General features: G+C 36.5%; 1 protein-coding gene across 1 annotated transcript; it reads left to right on the top strand.

Annotated features, from left to right (window-relative positions):
* The first annotated feature begins 7416 nt into the window (after nucleotides 1–7416).
* LOC18434248 (uncharacterized) lies at nucleotides 7417–19210 on the top strand. Its single transcript, XM_011625073.3, has 3 exons — nucleotides 7417–8015; nucleotides 16621–16909; nucleotides 18409–19210. The coding sequence occupies exons 1-3, from the start codon at nucleotides 7707–7709 to the stop codon at nucleotides 18789–18791; spliced, it is 981 nt and encodes a 326-aa protein (XP_011623375.1). The 5' UTR covers nucleotides 7417–7706; the 3' UTR covers nucleotides 18792–19210.
* Nucleotides 19211–19605: the final 395 nt, after the last annotated feature.

Below are 19605 nucleotides of genomic sequence, written 5' to 3'. Positions count from 1 at the left end.
CCCAATCACAATGTCACGTCTCTACACTATTCTATTTTTTATTTTTTTCCACACACTATTTTGATACCAAATTTTGGACGTCCAATCCTATGATAAACTCGTACTAGCGAAAAATATTAAAAAAATATTTTCAATAAAATAAAATGTTCAAAACACCCTTGAAAGTTTAAAGGGGTATTTTGGTCATTATATTTTATCAAAAAATTATTTTTAATATTTTTTATAGGTGTGCCCCAATGAGAAGATGGCACATACCAACTTTCATAGTCATATATTTGTATAAAAAAAACTAAAAATAAAATACTTTAAGATGTCATATCTAAGATCAAACGGTGAGTGGTGCTCTTGATTAAAATTAGACGACTGGATGGTAGGAAAAACATAGATCTTCTATGCTGTAAGGGAAGTATATAAACCTTTCCCTTTTACTTGAGCCCAAAGCTCCAAACGTCCAAAGCGATTCTGAAAATATAGTGAAGGGAGAGAGAGACTACATATATTGCCAAAACATTATATGCTCCCATGACCTTGGGGAATGGAAGCCTTTAACAGATTCATTTTTGGCAGTATGAGTATTTCTAGTGTCTCCATTTTTGGAGATGTGAACTCCTCATCTTAGAGATAAACCTAAAAAAACATAAAAAATTTCATATGCCTTGTGCCTATGCCTGTGCCCAAAAGAAAAAAATTGTCTTAATATTGAATACAGGCCATCCAGGTTTTGGCATGTCAAATCTAAATATTTAGGAACTCGAAAATCTAATTTTGTTTTATTTTTAAAATACTAATTTGGTTGTTATAAATTATATAAGGAGATCTCTGAGGTCCTATGCACAAGGGAGCAGATGTATAATGTGCTCCAATAGCAGTATTATATACAGGCTCATACATATTTGCCTTAAGCGAATGAGTTAATTAATTAGGGCAAGGGAGAGATGGTTTGGGTGGCTGGGTGTCACAACATGATGTTTTGAGTTCCCTTCCTATTAGTCTCGACACCCGCCTCAATTTTGGCTTAGGAATTCCGAGAACCTGGAACATTTGATTGTACTGTATGAGTGATCTCTAAGACACCATAGTAAACTAGGCCTATTGAAAATCCTTATAAATATCAAAAGTACCCTAAATATCCATTTTATGTAGATTAGCACCCAAAATGGGCAAGTCATAAGCTAAAAGGAGAAAATTTGAACCAAAAGCCAAAAAAATATATAAATTTCACTGAAACCACTAGAAATAGGAATCCACACGTATTTCCTTGCAAACTACTGCAAAACGTTGCCAATGACATGGACCGCATTGCTAGCAACGCACACCATGTCATTGACAGTTTGATGACCCAGAGTTGTCTAGAATGTTGGTGCCCAGGTCTAGCTTCTTGTGCCTATAAATGTGCCACTTCTGGTGATATTTTGGGATTGAAACCTACAACCTTAATATTTATAAAATTGTAACCTTTTGGCCTCTAAACCCTATAATGCCTAGGTTATTTGGTATCATTTGAAGCTCTAAATGCAAAAGATAAAACCCAAACCCATTATTCAAGTCTCTAGAACCTAGGAAAAACCCTAGGTTCCTCCAAGTTCAAGCAAGAAATTCTCTAGTTCAAGGAAATCTAAAAAATCCACCATTTAAGTTTGATCCAGGACTCAACGTGGCCTATGTACCCAGCTCTCAAGTCAGACATATTTTTCCATTATCTTTTAGTTTGTTTTTAAAACCTTTTGAAGAAGCTTTGATTTCTTTTAAATCAAGTCTACTTTGGTTTTATGAGATCTCAAGCTGGTAAGTGACACCAAGTAGGAATAAGTCTTCCATGATCTTATTCTATTTTTCATAAATTGTAATTCGGCAGAACTCATTTACTCTATCAGTTTTTAGGTTCACATTTATCAAGGTAAAATATTATTTCCATCATTTCGTCACGTGTAAACAACTAGGACCAACATTAACATTTATAAGAAAAAAAAGAGAGAATCTATAAACGTGTTTACTTCGCTAAATTGAGAGGATTTTATATTTGAGATCTCCTGATCTATTACTATAAAACTAGTTGATTTAAAATTCAATAGAGATTGCGTGGATGATGGTCGAACTACGACTTAAAGGCCAATTAACCCGTGTAGGCCAATTATCCTTTAAATCGCCGGTAGTGCCAACTTCATCTTTTTACCAAGAATATAAGAATTTATTTGCTAATTAAATCCAACTAAAATTAACAAAATTAACTGAAAATTAAAGAAGTAAGGGGATAAAAATTTATCTACTCAGCCCTGTTGGCCCTAGACACCCAAATTCTCGGATGCCGCCCGAGTCAGGACTATGGATTATTTACACCTCTTACCTTCAATTTTTTTTTCAAACTAGGTTGATTTTCCTCTCTTAAATTTGTTGAAAATACTCGACTAAGGGTAGTTGATGGAAGTCAAAATTGAATCAGCATTTTGTCGTGTAGATCTAGGCTGATGTCTTCTAGGATCTAGGGTTTGAAGATTATGGTCCTAAGGCTAAGGTTAGATGACCCAGGCTAAGGTTTATCCTTTGAGTTCGGAGTTTAGAAAACTAAGGTTTAGGTATCTTGGGGAGTTAGGCTTTTTAATTGTAGGCTTTTTCTAAGAATTAGGTCTACAGATTTAAGGTTATGTGTCTTCCCTCGATGCTCTGAAATAAAACCCTTATATAGGTTTCGAAAGCCGATTCTAACTCGGTTGGGAATGATTCCTACTGGATTCCTATAAAAAATTCAAGTTGACTAGTAAAAAAGGTTTAGACGCTTCGATACCTGGCATTTTGGCAAAATTGGATCAAATGCCACGTACCGTGGCGTCCTGGGTTCTCAGAATTCAATCAGTTGAATCTAAGAACCAGGGTATGTAGCGTTTTTTAAAAAAATGGTCAGACACCGCAATAACTTGTGTCTAGGGCTTTTGGGTTGTAAAAGCTTAGTGAGAACTTGGGGGGCCTATGGTTTAGACTCCACTAGAAGTGATGTTTTTAGACTTTCTCGGTACAGACTCGATGGAAACTGGCATCCAAACTTCAGACAATTGGTTTTTCAGTATTTTGCCGTGCTTTTCATTATCATCTTATTCTTAATCATATCATTGACGAATCTTATCCCGATTTCATAATCTTGAGTCGGTTTCCTAGTTCAAGGCCTAAGGATAAGTTTCTAGATAGTCTCCTAAATTTTTAGGACTCCTAAATGATTTCTAAGGATTTATAGAAAGTTGGGACCATGGTCTCCCTTAACTACATTTTCATATGTTTCAGAGTATTTTTAAGATGGGTGAGGTTTGCAGAAGGTTGCTTCCTTATACTATAGAAGTAAGATGCTCCTATAAAATTTACTTAGAGATGTTGTTGAAAACCTTATGATGGCTTCAAAATCTATTTTTATCCTAAGTTATAAAATTTTTAAATGATACAAATTGAGCCGATCAAGAAATACTTTAAAATATTGAAAATAGACGGGTCTAGATAATTTGTTACAAAATGCATCATTTTTTGGACTTAAAATTCTTTTTTCCCTTCATATCCATTAATCTCAAAGTCGTGAGCGTTCCCACTATAGGATTTTTGAGGTACACCTTCCTCCAAGAGTAATAGGTTGCAACCTTATATAAACTTCTTCCTTTTAAGATCGGGAAAAGTTTATGTAAGGTTGCAACACTAAAATGTAGAATTATAGATGCACCTAAAAAATCTATTGGAAAGGTTGTTTTAATGTTGAAAAACCCTTTATTTGATCATCTCGGCATCGAGATGTATATAAAAAATAAAAAATAAAATAAAAAAATTGAGTCTTAGAAATAGTGCGTCTTGCAACACATTATCTAGACCGTCCATTTTCAAGATTTTCATATGTTTATAGATCTCCTTAATTTTAACCATTTTTGGAGTTTAAATTTTTCTAATTAGATATGAAAATAAATTTTAAGATAATCCTAATAATATTTTACAACAAAATTACATATTATAATAAAATTTGGAGGTGCGCCTTAATTGGACTGTTTAAGGTTGCAACCTCATAGAAACCGCACCCTTTAAGATAATTGTTTATTCACTCCGACATCCAAAATCTAATCCATTTTATGAGTGTTTTTGGGATCAGGAATTCAAGAATGACCTCAACCTCAAAAAAATAAATTCATTTGCATTTTTTATGCTCCCATAAAACAATGCCCTAATATTGAAAAAAAATTGTCCAAATTTTTACTAGTTAGATCTATGTGTTTTCACTTTTTCTTTTGAAAATAATGACGATTTTCTCAAAATTAATATAGAAAAAATCCCCATGCTTCTTTTCCTTGGAAGAGCAAATATACAGTGTGCTCCTGAGAGTACGCTAGTCATGCTTATGCATGTGTACATTTGCCCTAATCCCTCACAAGCCTCCATGACCCTTTTATAACCAAGGTGTCAAAAGAAAGATCGGCGTGGAAGAGAGAGAGAGAGTGAATCCCTAGATTTAGAGAGAGAGAGAGAGGAAAATTAAGAGCGATCCAGTAGAGATAAATCATGGGTTAGAGAGTAAGAAAGAGAAATAATAGAAGGATGCAATAGCGAGAAGGATGAAGTTTATATGGCGAAAACAAAATAAAATTTCACCTCAAATCCTCATTTGAAAAACACTGTCGGCAATGAAAATCTTATCTAAAACCAATTTATAACACCAACAACAAAACTCAAAACTAAAAAAATGTACAGATCTTGCGGATTTGTGAACATTTATTTGTCGGGTGAAATTAATGGTCTATATAATTTGTTACAATATATACTATTTTTAGAGTTTAAAATCCTAATTTTTTTCACAACCATAATGTTCAATCCAAGATGAACAATGTAAATATTTTCAAGTGCTTGAATTGTAATTTTGGATGAGTTATGAGGTGAGGCTTTACTATTTTTTTATATGGTTGCATCCCTATCAAACCATTTTTCTAGAAAGAAATAGCGGATCCTTAAGGGTGTGAAAGGAAATAGAGAGAGAAATAAACGGATACAATGAGAGAGAAATAGAGGGATCCTCAAAGGAAATTGGCATTTCAAAACTCAGATTGATGGGACATGTTATTCACCTAAAAATCTGTGTCAGATTGCCAAATTGATGTTTCAGATCGGGTTTAAATCAGTATGAATTGGTGATTTAACAATATTAATAATAACAAAGGAAAATAAAAATAAAAATATAGTGGGAATTAAAAAACTTAAAAAAATAATAGATAAACTTAAAAAAAAAAATCATAAGAAAGGGAGTTTTAGGGAGAATCCAACTAGTTTGATTGATCCCCGTATACATCGACAATTCAGCTAAAAAATCATGCCGGATTTTAAATTACAGACTCGGTTTCTATGCGGCCAAGCCCGTGTATTTAGATATGCGGGCCTCTTAATAAATCTACATTTGAGATGGACCTCAAGACTTAATTTTTTAAGGACATGTAACATCTAACATGGAGATAACGAATATGAAAAAATAAATAGATTTTAAAAACTAGAAATAATGATTCTAGCAAGAAAACATTTGGATAATTAGTGTCAATTATTTTTAGATGGATGTTTTACACTTTTTAGACCGTATATGTAGAAATGCGGTCCAACCGCATGAAATAATTTTCCTTAAAATACTAATATCTATACTATTTCGGACCATGACCGGTCCATCGACATTGACGGTTCGGATAAAAAATAAGCCGAATTTTAAAAGATGGAGAGAAATAGTGGGGTGCCATAGAGAGAAATAGAGGGATCCTCAAGAGTGAAAAGGAAAGAAAATAGAGAGAAATAAAGAGATACAATAGAGGGTGAAAGGATATAGAGAGATAAATACATTAGAGGGGATAAAATAGAGAAAAAAATCATTAGAGGGGATAAAATAGAGAGAAAAATACATTACAGGGGATAAAACAGAGAGATAAATACATTAGAGGGGATAAAATAGAGAGACAAATACATTAGAGGGGATAAAACAGAGAGATAAACACATTAGACGGGATAAAATAGAGAGATAAATACATCAGAGGAATACAATAGAGAGAGAAATAGACGGAGTTTGAAAGGATATAGAGGGAAATTAGAGGGGATACAATACAGAGAGAAACAAAGGGTGTTAAAGTATATAGAGAGAGAAATTAGAGGGGATACAATAGAGAGAGAAACAAAGGGTGTGAAAGTATATAGAGAGAGAAATTAGAGGGGGATAGGGATAAAAGTATGAAAAGGATATAGAGAGAAATTAGAGGGAATACAATAGAGAGAGAAACAGAGGGTGTGAAAGTATATAGAGAGAAATTAGAGGGGATACAATAGAGAGAGAAACAGAGGGTGTGAAAGTATATAGAGAGAAATTAGAGGGGATACAATAGAGAGAGAAACAGAGGGTGTGAAAGTATATAGAGAGAAACTAGAGGGGATAGAGATAAAAGTATGAAAAGGATATAGAGAGAAATTAGAGGGGATACAATAGAGAGAGAAACAGAGGGTGTGAAAGTATATAGAGAGAAACTAGAGGGGATAGAGATAAAAGTATGAAAAGGATATAGAGAGAAATTAGAGGGGATACAATAGAGAGAGAAACAGAGGGTGTGAAAGTATATAGAGAGAGAAACAGAGGGTGTGAAAGTATATAGAGCGAGAAATTAGAGGGCATAGAGATAAAAGCGTGTGAAAGTATACAATAGAAAGATAAATTAGAGGGGATACAATAGAGAGACACAGGGTGTTAAAGGATATAGAGAGAGAAACAGAGGGTGTGAAAGGATATAGAGAGAGAAATTAGAGAGGATACCATAGAGAGAGAAATAGAGGGTGTGAAAGGATATAGAGAGAGAAACGGAGGGTGTGAAAGGATCTAGAGAGAGAAATTAGAGGGGATACAATAGACAGGTACATTAGAGGGGAAACAATAGAAAGAATAGAGGGACAACTTTAGAGCGAGAGAGAGAGGAGAGGCGCATGAAGAGGTTTAGAGAGAGAGAGGAGAGAGACAGGAAGAGGTATAGAGAGAGGAGAGAGAGGAGAGAGACAGGAAGAGGTATAGAGAGAGGAGAGAGAGGAGAGAGGGTTTTGAGAGAAAGAGGAGAGAGACAAGAAGAGGGTTTAGAGAGAGAGAGGAGAGAGACAAGAAGAGGGTTTAGAGAGAGAGAGAGAGAGGAGAGAGACAAGAAGATGGTTTAGAGAGAGAGAGGAGAGAGACAAGAAGAGGGTTTAGAGAGAGAGAGGAGAGAGACAAGAAGAGGGTTTAGAGAGAGAGAGGAGAGAGACAAGAAGAGGGTTTAGAGAGAGAGAGGAGAGAGACAAGAAGAGGGTTTAGAGAGAGAGAGGAGAGAGACAAGAAGAGGGTTTAGAGAGAGAGAGAGAGGGGAGAGATATGAAGAGGGTTTCATATATAAGGCACGCCATCTATACAATGCTGAAGCATTATCTCCACCTCTCCGTCTGAACCCTTCTTCCTCCCCATCTCTGTTTCTCTCTCTAAACTGCCATATCCGATCCTTCTGTAACCGCAAATCCCCACCTGAACTCAACCCCACCTCTCTTTCTCTCTCTAGTTCCCATCCATCAGAGCAACCGCCACACCCAACATCGGAAAACCTACACCCCAACAACAAGAACCCCTCCAAAACGAGGCCCACCAGGAAGAAAGAGAAACCATTTCTAGAGAGAGAAAACCTAGAGAGAGCACTGGTTGATTCAGCGGTAGAATGGTTGGAGGGGGAAACAGCAGGAGGGACGATGGGTCCATGGGGATGAACCGTAATGTATTCGCTGCCCTTGAAAGCCTTCGAAGAAAGAAGAAGTCTGAGAAATCTGATTCATTGAAGAAGAGCAAAGGTTCATCGAAGGATTCAGAAGAGCAAGCGCGGGTGTTTTGGGCACCAGCTCCTCTCACTGTGAAGTCTTGGGCTGACGCAGATGATGATGAGGATGATTACTATGCAACCACTGCGCCTCCTCAGAGTGTTTGGGGCTCAGACCCTAATGCTCAGAAGGAAATCCCAGAAAAACTTGAGGTAATTTTATGGTTCTTTTGCTGGTTTTGTTATTATTTTTGAGTTGGTGAATTCTGTTTTTTTGTCTATGAATATTTTGGTCTACTTGTTGAATATATTTGATAATCTTATTGGACGGAGGTTTGATTTCATTGTTGAACATGGATTGAAAATTTAATGGTTTTTCGATTAGAAGTTTCAGTTTTCTTCTTGAATATTGGATATGTGATTGGTTTCTATGACAAAATGGTTTTTCTTTTGTTTATAATGTTGATGTAATCTATGGGGTTCGTCTTATAAATAATTGGTTCTGATCTTGAATATGGGGTCCATGCCTGGTTTTTGTGGGTAATGGGGTACTTGCTGATCAAGTGGGAGAAATTTGAGGTGTGTCATCTCCAGTTTGTGTCTAAGTAGGTATAATGTCTAGTAATGCAATTGTTGTTGGTGAAAGTTTGATTGATTTGGATTGTTTTATTTGGTTTCTATCATCCTGCTACATCTTTCCCAATGTTTTTTTTTTGGTCTTTTCCGTGGAAGCTGGTGTTTTATACCCCTTATGTGGTTCGGATAATCTCTCTCTTTCTCTAATTCTAATCTTATCTCTTTATACCCATCATTCTTTTCTATCTGTAGCATTTTTTTCTCTCATCATTGTTGTGGTTTGATTAAATTGACTTTTTTAGTGAGGGTTTTCAATTTTTTTGATACCTATCTTACAATGGATATTCTCACATGCCTTATATGTTGGATTATGGCAATTCATCTATATCTCTATATGCTCACAGTTATGTGTTTTGGAGTTTGGATTAGATATCGACTGTAGCTGTTGCTGTTATTGAACAATTGATTTATGTAATGGTTATTGTTATTGAACTAGTGATCTTTTCTTAAATTAAAGGTTAACATGTTCAAAAAAAAAAACTAGTGATCGATTCATCTTCCTCCTCATTGACTTTCATTATCTGTCATTATTTTTTCCTATGTTTTTGTTTTTATTTCTATCTATGTATTTGTTGTTATTCCTTTTGAAATTGTATCGAAATTATCTTCTTTTCTGGGATTTATTGTTGTTCTTGCTGCTGAATATTGAATTTTTGTAGGAAATTTATCATCTCATTTGCTTTTATATCATGTCAATATGTCCCTACATCACCGTCTATCTAATTCAGTTATTAAATGTTGGAAATATGATCTCTCTGTCTCTATATGTTGTTCATGTTGGACTTTTTCTTGGTTCGTTTTATCAAATATGCCTTTCTTTAGTGCTTTGTACAAGAATGTTTACCATGTATTCTATATTTTTTCGAGAAGGGTCAGTCTTTTCTTTGCTTTTTTATTCTCGTTCTTTTCTCTTACTGATTTTATGCTTCATGCAACTAGATGTAAAATTCCTACTCAAATTTAATTCTATATTGAAGAATTTCTTGGAGGATTTTCTTTATATTGGAAGAGAAGAGTTGAGTGATAATTCCTCTATACAAAAAAGAAAGACTGTATGTTTAACCCTACCTACCTGAAATGGTACTGTAGCCCTACCTGACCTTTAACCCGTGAGATGCTATTTTGTGATTTATTGTGTCCCCCTTACTTGTTTTTTCCTTGTATGTTTTTGACATGATCTACAATGTTAACAACCAGAAAGAAAAGAATCATAACATGTCTGGAAAAATTGAATGAAATGGCTGCAAATGATGAAGTTAATATCTGTGCGTGTACACATGCATGCAACAGTCTCTGTGTTTGTGTGTCTGTCCTCGCTTGTGTGCGTGCGTGGGTATGTGTCGGTGTGTGTGTGTGTGATGTATGCACGGGCACTTATATATGGGCATATATATATATGTGTATATGTGTATACATGTGTGTGTGGACACACTCATATATCTCTGTGTATGTGTGTGGGTGTGGGTGTGAGTGTGGGTGTGGGTGTGTGCGTGTGTGTACATGCGTGTGCGCATGCCTTTGCATGTGCATGTGCGTGTTTGTAATATTAGTTACCTTGTAAATTGCCCAGTTGTTTTATTTTGGATCTTCAGGAAACAGGAAATGCTTACTTACTGAAAAAGCAACGCAACTTGAAGTAGCTTTCGCATTATCTTATATCAAAAGAAGTAATGAGAAATTGGAAATGCTGTAGTTCATTAAGGCATGTTAGACATGAATGTTTTTAGCTTTATTTAAGAGAGAGAAATTATTACACTAATGTTCTGGTCATGCTCCAGGAGAGAGGGGATCTCTTAAGAGAACTTATTTGGACACGGAAATGGAGAGACTTTAAGGGCACATTGAGGGTTAGGCTACTAATTACATAATGGTTGTAGGAAGGATGGTTGATACAATTTACAATGTCTGGTTTGATGGATAGGTCGGGCTTGGTTGCAAAGAGGAAAGGAAGCGCGTGTGAAAGGAAGACCGTGCTGTGGTAGCCATCTAATATATGGGATCGAGCTTTGTTTTTTATGAACTTGACAGATTTCTTTTCTTCGGTAAAAAAATGTTTTTTTAATGTCATAAATGTTGATGGTATAAGGCTTGGAAGAAGATGATGATGGTATTTTCATTTCAAATATTTCATATTGGAGAAATGATATTTGCATGCTCAATTAAGGAGTAATTTGGTTGACTGTGCAAGCAAATTCCTCCTTGTCCTCCAATTTCTCTACAATTATCAGAAAACCTGAAGTTTGTTGGACTAATTAACTTATAATACAAGTATATTTTCTTTCAGTGCCCCTCTTCTAGGGGTTACTCTTGTACCATAAGAGATACATTATCCCTTCTATAAAATCCCGTACATGAACAATCTTTCTAATACACAGAGCATCCCAGTCTCTATTTGAATGTTTTTAAGATCTAAAATAAGTTAAAGACTGCCAAAATTATGGTAGCAACATTATCCCTTCTATAAAATCCCTTACATGAATGGTCTTTCTAATACGCAGAGCATCTCAGTTTCTATGCGAACGTTTTAAAGATCTAAAATGAGTTAAGACTGCCAAAATAATCTTATTTATTTATGTATATTATTGAGAAAGGTTAACCAAAATAATCTTATTTTTAGAAACCAATAATTTTTAGTTTGATTCGTTGCACCCAACCATCGGTTGGTAACAACCGTAACACTTTCATCAACCAATCATGGATAGGTTTAACAATGATGTCTTAGCTGCTGTATCCTCTTGTTAAATATTTAGTTATGGTTGAATATCCTCATTGGGCGTGTGGTTTCATTGACCACCCATCCCGGCTAGTCATGCAACTGTTCAAGCACATAGACCATGCATTTCACATGTTGTGTGCCAATTTGGTGAGTATGCAGTTGAATAATATTCATAATGGTTTTTTCCGATGTTTCAAAACCTGGACCGTTGGGTGAATTGTTCACCCCACAGATCTATGTTGGATTGCTGGATTGGCGATCTGGATTGGTTTGAGATGGTGATCCAGAATAATATTAAAAAACAAATAAATAAAATTTAATTAAAATAGGGATTATGGGCTGGGGATTTAGGATGGACTTAAGAAAACATTAGATGAGATTAAAAAAATGAGTGTGTGTGTGCATGCTTGCATGCATGCGTGTCACACTCGTATATATAAGGGAATTTTTTAGGGGGGAATTGGGCTGGGACCCATACCATCCCAGAATCGGATTGGTTTCGACTGACTCCCCATTCGGATCAGTGATCCAGATCAGGAATCGTGGGTTTTAAAACACTGGTCTTTTCTATTGTGTGCATGAGGCATTGGGTCTTAATGATTACATAGTACTTATTCGCTTTTACAGTTGGAATTTTGTTGGATGGGGTTTTCTTCAGCTCTTTGTAAGATCTGATAATTACTGTAATGTGGTCGGGGTAAATTTGACGCTGTAATGGTTCTTATTTCTTGATGGTCCCATGCAATTTGGCTGGAGGATGTATATGACAATTGGAAATGACTGTGTTGGTGAGCACGTAAATGATGCTGTAGCCAATCTTTTGGCTCAAAGAGTGGAAATGATGAACTCCAAATCCTCGATCAAGGGCTGTTGTTCACTGATGCTTGATCTTGAATTGAGCATTGATGGCGTATAGGTTTTTGAACTTCAGATATAGAGAGAATATTACCAGGTGCAATTTATGTAGTTGACCTGTCCATGATCATTTTGACTTGGATTCTGTTTCTCTCATGCAGCACGAGGATATTTTGAGTTCTGTATAATGAGGTTCTTGGCTGAGCTTATTTAATATTACGTTAGTTTTCCATTAGGAACTGATCTTGTAGAGCTGGAGGGTCTGGTGGCATCAAGATCCATCCATCCTTTCTTATTCTCAATATTAGATGAATATTTTAAGGAGCTAACAGATGAGGTTTCATTAAATGTTTTTCATTGTTGACCCATTCACTCACCTTTCATTTGTATCTAGGGCATTGTGATTGACCTTATTACCATAGGTTTGGTGATTTACTTTTCAAGTTTTTTGTGGGACAAAAGTTTGATGAAGAGAAAGTTAAGGGTATCGGATTACATGATGACTGGGTAGTGCAGAACACACTTTGGATGTAGGTTATATTTACTTTCAAATAATTGCATGTGCTCGCTTTCTGGATTGGAGTACCTTAGAGGTGCTGGTGGAACGCAATAGTGGCAAGAGTTCATCATAGATTAACAAGTTGTGGGTGTTTACATTTCCTCTGGAGGTAGATCTGTGTTTATCAAGTTAACATTCTCAAAAAAAAAAGAAAAAAAGTAAAAAAGATCTGTGTTTATCTGCTCAACCTTTTCTTGCATTCTCTAGTGTATGATGTCTCTATTGAAGATGCTAGTAGCAAGGTCTAAAGGCTTCATGTGGAGCTTTGGATGGGATAAAAGTTACATACCTGTAGCTGGATGGTGTGGTATTCATAAGATTAGAGTGCAAAGAAGTCTTAGGTTGATGAGTATGAGATTAACAATGAAGCCTGCCTTTCAAGCATGTTTTGAATGTTTTTTTCCCAAGTCTTTCTGGTTAGAGAACTTAATTGTGATATCTTATGTCTGTGGAGCATGTGGTATGAATTTGGCTAGGGAAATAGAAAGATTGGGGTGAAGTAGTTTCTTGGATATCATTGCGGATATGATGAATTTGGTCGACAAAATATAATAACGATTTTTATTTTGGAAGGATAAAATGTATACATGGGCTAAGGTTTCGTAGAGGAGTTTTATAATGATATATCTAAGATTTCAGAATGCAGTGTTTATGATTTTATAGCCTTCCTTAGTGGGCGGTTTTGGCTCTTCCCTTCATCGACTGAAGGAGGTTTCATAGCTGAGTTGGTTGCTTTTGACCATTGGAGGAGTATCGCATTGATCATGATGGTCTTGTGTCTTTCTAATTCTTGTGAAATGTTGAGTTCTTTTTTTTTTTCCGCTTCTGGTGTGGAGTTGTTGAATTCTCTCAGCTTTACATTTTTTTTCTAGATTTTTTCTCTCTGGGGGTGGCTATGTTGTGAGGCCACGGGTACGGGTACCATTGTGGGTGAGAGATAGAGGCACCTGTGAATGGATTCTTTGAGCCTTAAAAGTGTGTATATATGTGTGTGTGTGTGTGTGTGTGTGCGAGAGAGAGAGAGAGAGAGAGAGAGTAATCCCATGTCTCTTGCTTCAAGATGATGAGCATGGCTGAATGAGAAATTGAAAATCTAGTGATTGGAACGTAGGCGTATTTTAACAAAATTTTTCAAAGTTCCCATATAATATTTCGTGCAAGTATCCAGTGAAGAATTCAATAATCCAATAAAGTTCTGGTGACGTGGGAGATATTAGGTTTTAAGTACTTGGGGTTTGAGATGATTATCACTTTCTTTTTCTTCACGTTTTTAAAAATTATTGTATTTGCAAGATTCTTTTAAGAAACTCAACACATCATGAGAAGTATCGTGACATGTTGGATTTCAATTGTCCACGTGTCCCAATAGTTCCCTTTTTCTTACTCTTCATTATAGATAATTTAGGTGTGTCCTTTCTGTACCCTTATGCTTGTCCAGCAGTGTCTAATATGGGTACATAGCCTAGGGTGAAGAATTTCTGCAACATAGCTTAATGCTGTGAAGTTCTAGAGGATCTCTGTTTTGAAAGGTGTACATTTTGAGGTGCTTTGGAGGGTGTGGAAGTACATATGGGCTACCTTAAATTTGGCAGTGGGTCCAGTACAGTTTAGGGTTGTCTGCATGCCGGCCCCAAAACACGTTCCAGCACTGCTGGGATGGCAATATATATAACACGCACATATACACATATACCTCCATTTTGTTAGTGAGATAAAACTGAATACGAGTTTTCATCTCACTTGCAAAATGGCTCGTTTTGTTGGAAGGCTAGATGGATATTGACCAAAAATTGTGATGCTGCGAAACTAGCTATTATTTTGGAGTGTCCATGAAGTAATTTTTTCGATCTAGCACATCCTTTGTGAGGAGGGATGGTTAATGTCTATCTGGCTATTTGATGAGGTTAATTATGCTTTGAAGTTAAATAAATATTTAACGATTAGGAAACCTCTTCTAGTGGATTTTAAAACGCAATGCATTCGAAAACATTGCTTATGTGGAAGTTCTTAAGGAAACACTGGGTGATAGGCTTGGAAATGATTCTAAGTGTGGTATTTTTTGAATGATGTTATTTCTGTTTGGTGATGCTAATTTTGAATATGTTGAGTTTAGGGACATGGAACATGGGATCAATCATACTGACCATATTTTGATGACACGTAATACTCATTTCTATGTGTTGCTTTTCATGGCATTATTCCTTTCTTTAAGGACTTTTCGTGGTTTGATTAAACTATAACCTATTGAAAAAAATCATCAGGTCAGGTCCTAATCTGGGCTAGAATATTGCAAGAAATGGTATGTTAAAGAATAATGTAAGAAATAAATGGACGTTGACTATGTAGGAAATAAATGGACATCGACTAGGGGCAATATTTTGAGATGCTAAGATCTTCCATCATTTTAATGTCGGCTATTTTGTTTTCCAAAAAGTATATATTCTGTTTGATAATGTTTTACTTCACAATCACCATGTGTTTCATGTTCACATATGCTGACATCAATTACCTTCAAGAGATTTAAATTAGGTAGGGAGATTTTATTAGTATGATTCTACCCCCGAGAGATGGAAACACTCATTTCCAAGAGGCCAGTTTTGCTCAAAATTTGTAATACCCCTCCAGCATCTCCTTTTTTGGTTTCCCTATGCATAATGGCAACCCGAGATATGTACTTGGTTTCCTAATCCTGCAGTCTGCATTTGGCTAGTGCCGCAACTTGTCATGTGAGACCACACCCAAGAACTTTGTTTTCTTGAAATAAGGGCCAGTATTGTTGAGTTTTGATAATTGGATGCTGCATTGATGTGTGCAAATTTTGTATTGTTGACTGGTGCTTTCATTGATTGTGTGAAGGATGTACAAAATTGTTGCATGGCATGCATTGATTGCTTTATGACAGCCTAAGACATGTCCCTTTGTGAAAAATGCCCTTGCTGGGATCATATAGTGATTGGCTGGCATGGTGCTACCTTGAAGGCGAAATGTCTTCCAATGTGCTATCCTGTCACTCTCTTTTTTTCCATCATAATGGCTGAGGGGAAATCATATTTACATCATGGTCTCGCCTTCCTAATATTTGCATTATTTGCTGCTGCAATGGCTCTATTTAACCAGCATCTTTCATGCTTTTTGTAACTGCTCTGAAGTTCCTTCCTAACGACAAATAATGTGCACTTGAGCTGTATGATTATCCGAGGATTTGCGATGGAAATGAAAGCATACCAGTCCTTGTATTTTCTTAAAATCGCCCTATGAAACTAGGATCTGATTATAAAGTTAGTTGCATTCTAATGGATGCAAAACCACTAGCTCCTTCTGTTTAATGGAATTTAGGCATTATTCTGAAGATAATCCCGGGGATCTTGGAAAGGGGTATAGGGCTGAATCCCTCCATTTTGCTTAAAAGAAAAACTAGAACTTCTTTTTAGGTGGTGGGTTGTGGCAGCTTGTTGGTTCATTATCATAAATGCATTTTCTTTTCTCCTGAGGATAATGTCCAAAACTGGCCATATCAGGAAATGGTTCCATTTCTGTTTTTTTGAACCAAAGGGTTGGCCAACGGGCCCTCAAAAATTGCAAGCCAAATTATAGAGACTTGGTGGGGCCTCTAATAAGCCCATATTAATGAAACTTCATGTTGTTCTTAAAATATAAAAACAGATGTCATTTGATGCCTGTGTCGGCATGTATGCTTTCAAGTCCACTCTTATGTTGACCCATTTTTTCCATTATTGGAAGCTTATGAAAATCACATGCTACTAATTTGCACTATTTCATCAAATTTTTTCAAAGGAAAAAAAAATTACAATAAAATTTCCAATCTGTACTTGAACTGAAAATTCCCAAAGAGAAGGTCTCTTAGATTCCGTAAAATGCAATATTTAGTGCTAAAGTCTAAAAACATGTAGAAGTCCCAATGCTCACAAATTCCTCTACTTTTGCTTCTATGGTAATTTCCTATTCATACTATCTTTATATTTTTTTTCTCTAGTTTTGCGATCTTTTGTGATTGCCCTAGTAATATTGATGGTTGATTGGTCATTTCTCAGGAAAGCGAAAGTGAGGAGGATGTATTAGATGAAGGTGATGATGATGTAGATGATGACCACGACCATGAGCTTGAGGCTGAGGCTGAGGCTGAGGCTGAGGCTGACTCTGAGGCTGTAGCCTCAGAGCCAGTGGCAAAGAAGTCTGTTCCTGTGGCTCTAGTGTCCAAGGAACCGGAAAGGCAGCTTTCCAAGAAAGAGTTAAAGAAGAAGGGGCTAGAAGAACTTGATGCTATTCTTGCGGAGTTGGGCCTTGGTCAAAAGGAGACAAATGGGCAAGATGAATCAGAAGGTAAGCATTTTGTAGCTCATTTGTAACTTGGAAACATATTTATATGTTCTATCTTCCTTAATAACATCACATCATGTGAGATCTTCTTGTGCTCATTGCGTAGAATGCCTTAGCTGCCTGGCCTAATTTCATTTGTCTTCCTTTGGAGACTTTATTTTATAATATATGGCTTTGAGCTCTTTTCTAATGGATTTGAAGGTGTATCCTTGAGCTTTCATCTGACAACGTTCAATGGCATCAAAAGTTTGTTCTGGTTATTGTGCTTATACTTCTAATTTTTTGGTTACTTATGCTTCTCTCCCACCATGTGAGATATTTGTTTTGTCCCATTCAATCAACATCATTTTACCCACGTTGCATTCCCAATATATAGTTCCCTTCAATCTTTTGTCTCTGTTAACTTTGAAGAAATAGATCTTCTCTTCCTGTTTTTTCTGTGGAAGTGGAATGCATGTGGTAGCAGGTATTTTCTAGGGGAAGGTACTACTAGACTATGGAAAACAATTGTCTATTGGGGTCATGATCATCTGATGAATGGTGGATGATGGAGAGAGGTAGTGGGACCCACAAAAATAGGATGATGTATCCTACTCTCCAACACCTTCCATCATTTATGGTCCAGTGACGATCCTAGGGGACTGCAGAAATTCATGTCCGTGGATGCAAATGCAACTCTGGGTTTTGAATTATGCAGGTCTACAATGGAAATTTTTTATTTATAAGACCTCTCAAAATATCTTGATCCCCAAGAAATGACCATCTTAAAGAAATGGCCCAGCTTTTGGGAATAGGCATTTTGTGAAATGGTTCATACTCTGAATGTTTTGTTAGCAAATGTTTGGGTTGTACTATGAAAGCACTAGAAGCTGATGCGTTATTCCCTTAATATTCATGCAAGGAATTTTGTGAAATGGTTCATATGCTGAATTTTATATTAGCAAATGTTTGGGTTGTACCATGAAAACACTAGAAGCTGATGTGTTATTCCCTTAATATCATGCAAGGCATTTTGTGAAATGGCTGCGTTTTACTATGAAAGCAGTATAAGCTGATGCGTTATTCCCTTAATATTCATGCAAACTGACTGAGATATTTATATGTGCTGTTTCCCTATAAATCAGATGGTCAAATAGGATATCTGCAGTTCTTTGATTTTGGTGGGTGGGTCTTTTAAAATTAAGGGTGTCTTCATTGATGAAGCACACAAATACTTTCTGAAGGATTTTGAGTATCTTGCTACTGTCGTGTTTAATTGACTGGATTCATCAGTAATCTTGTCTTTGTTGTACTTGTATGTGCATTTGAGTGTGCATCTTTTGTGTGTGTGTGAGAGAGAGAGAGAAAGAGAGAGAGAGAGAGAGAGAGAGAGAGAATGTTAGTTTCTAGGAATGCTCAGTACGTTAGCAGTTTTTCCAGCATCTCATTCTTCCGCTTCATGTCCTTTATTACTGTACAATGCAAATGTTCCTTATGATACCGTTGGACCTATTTTCATGCAGCCTCAGGGGAAAAGGAAGAGAAGCAAGCACCCGAGGAAATGAATGGGGTCACAACTGAGAAGAAAGAGGGTCCACCGCCAGCTGGAGAGGGAAAGAGCTCCAAAAAAAAGAAGGCGAAGAAGGATAAGCCATCCAAAGAGACCACAGAGGCCAATGGACCAGAAGAAGTGGCAGCTGAAGCTGAGGCCACCGAGGAGGATTCCTCAACTGTTGATGTGAAAGAGAGGCTCAAAAAGGTGGCTTCATCTAATAAGAAGAAGAAACCCGGCAAAGAGATTGATGCCCCTAAAGCCGCCGCCCTTGAGGCAGCAGCGAGGAGGGCAAAGCTTGCGGCTGCAAAGAAGAAAGAGAAAACCCATTACAATCAACAACCAGTGAGGTGAGCTTCTCCAATAATTTCTTGTTCATTTGATGGGTGCTAATAAAACAGTCGGCTCTTGATTTTACTTGAACTATGACCGTTTCTGGTTAATGTTGGGGACCTTTTCTCTCTCTCATCTCATCGATCTATTATGCTTGATGTATGTGACATGTATTTGTTTTTCGGTTCTTCTCACATCGTATGCCAATGTTGCCCCCCTTGCATTGCATGACATAAACAAGCCGGGAGAAAAAAAAAAAATTTAGAAATGGAAAGGATATTCTTGAATTTGAGGGAGGTCATTTCTGGGAGCTCCGGGTTAGAAGTATCGAAGAATTCACTTGATTTTATTTTTGGTTAATCAGTACTGCTAGAATTATTCGGGATTGTGATATTTATAATTTTGTAGTCACTAATTGACATGTATGTTGGTTTTGTATTGATGGTCTGGTTCTTTTCTTTTTTTCCTTTTTTTTCTTTGTGAACTTTGGTCTTTTCCATCGATCAACGTGCTTTTTATTTCTGATAGATCTTATATGAATCCCAGCTATCCCACCCGAAGGGAAAAGATTGGTGTGGAACCTTGAAGTTAAGTGCTTAAGAGCTTTTTTTGGTTATTTAAATCTTTCTCTGTGAGAAGATGAAAATTAAGAATATTAAAATCTGATAGCATTGTTGTACGATTCTGCGTTGAAGTGCTCTTCATTTTGGCCGGAAAAGGAAGCGTTTTCGCTATTTGGACCATGCAGGGAAATCTTCGGTGCCATTGTTTTTGAAACAGCAAAAAAATATGCCACCTTCATTGCTGCCCCTATTTAAAGAGTGCAGTTTGTATA

The sequence above is a fragment of the Amborella trichopoda genome, chromosome 5, assembly GCF_054954075.1.
Source record: "Amborella trichopoda isolate Santa Cruz 75 chromosome 5, AtrichopodaSantaCruz75HAP2 v2.0, whole genome shotgun sequence".
Taxonomy (NCBI): Eukaryota; Viridiplantae; Streptophyta; class Magnoliopsida; order Amborellales; family Amborellaceae; genus Amborella; species Amborella trichopoda.
This window is presented reverse-complemented; position numbering and strand designations above follow the sequence as displayed.

Bases quoted from the DNA above. Each gene is read 5' to 3' on its own strand.
- LOC18434248 (XM_011625073.3), top strand. From the start codon at position 7,707: ATGGTTGGAGGGGGAAACAGCAGGAGGGACGATGGGTCCATGGGGATG. The intron at 8,016-16,620 runs GTAATTTTATGG...GTCATTTCTCAG, and splicing joins AAATCCCAGAAAAACTTGAG to GAAAGCGAAAGTGAGGAGGA. The intron at 16,910-18,408 runs GTAAGCATTTTG...ATTTTCATGCAG, and splicing joins TGGGCAAGATGAATCAGAAG to CCTCAGGGGAAAAGGAAGAG.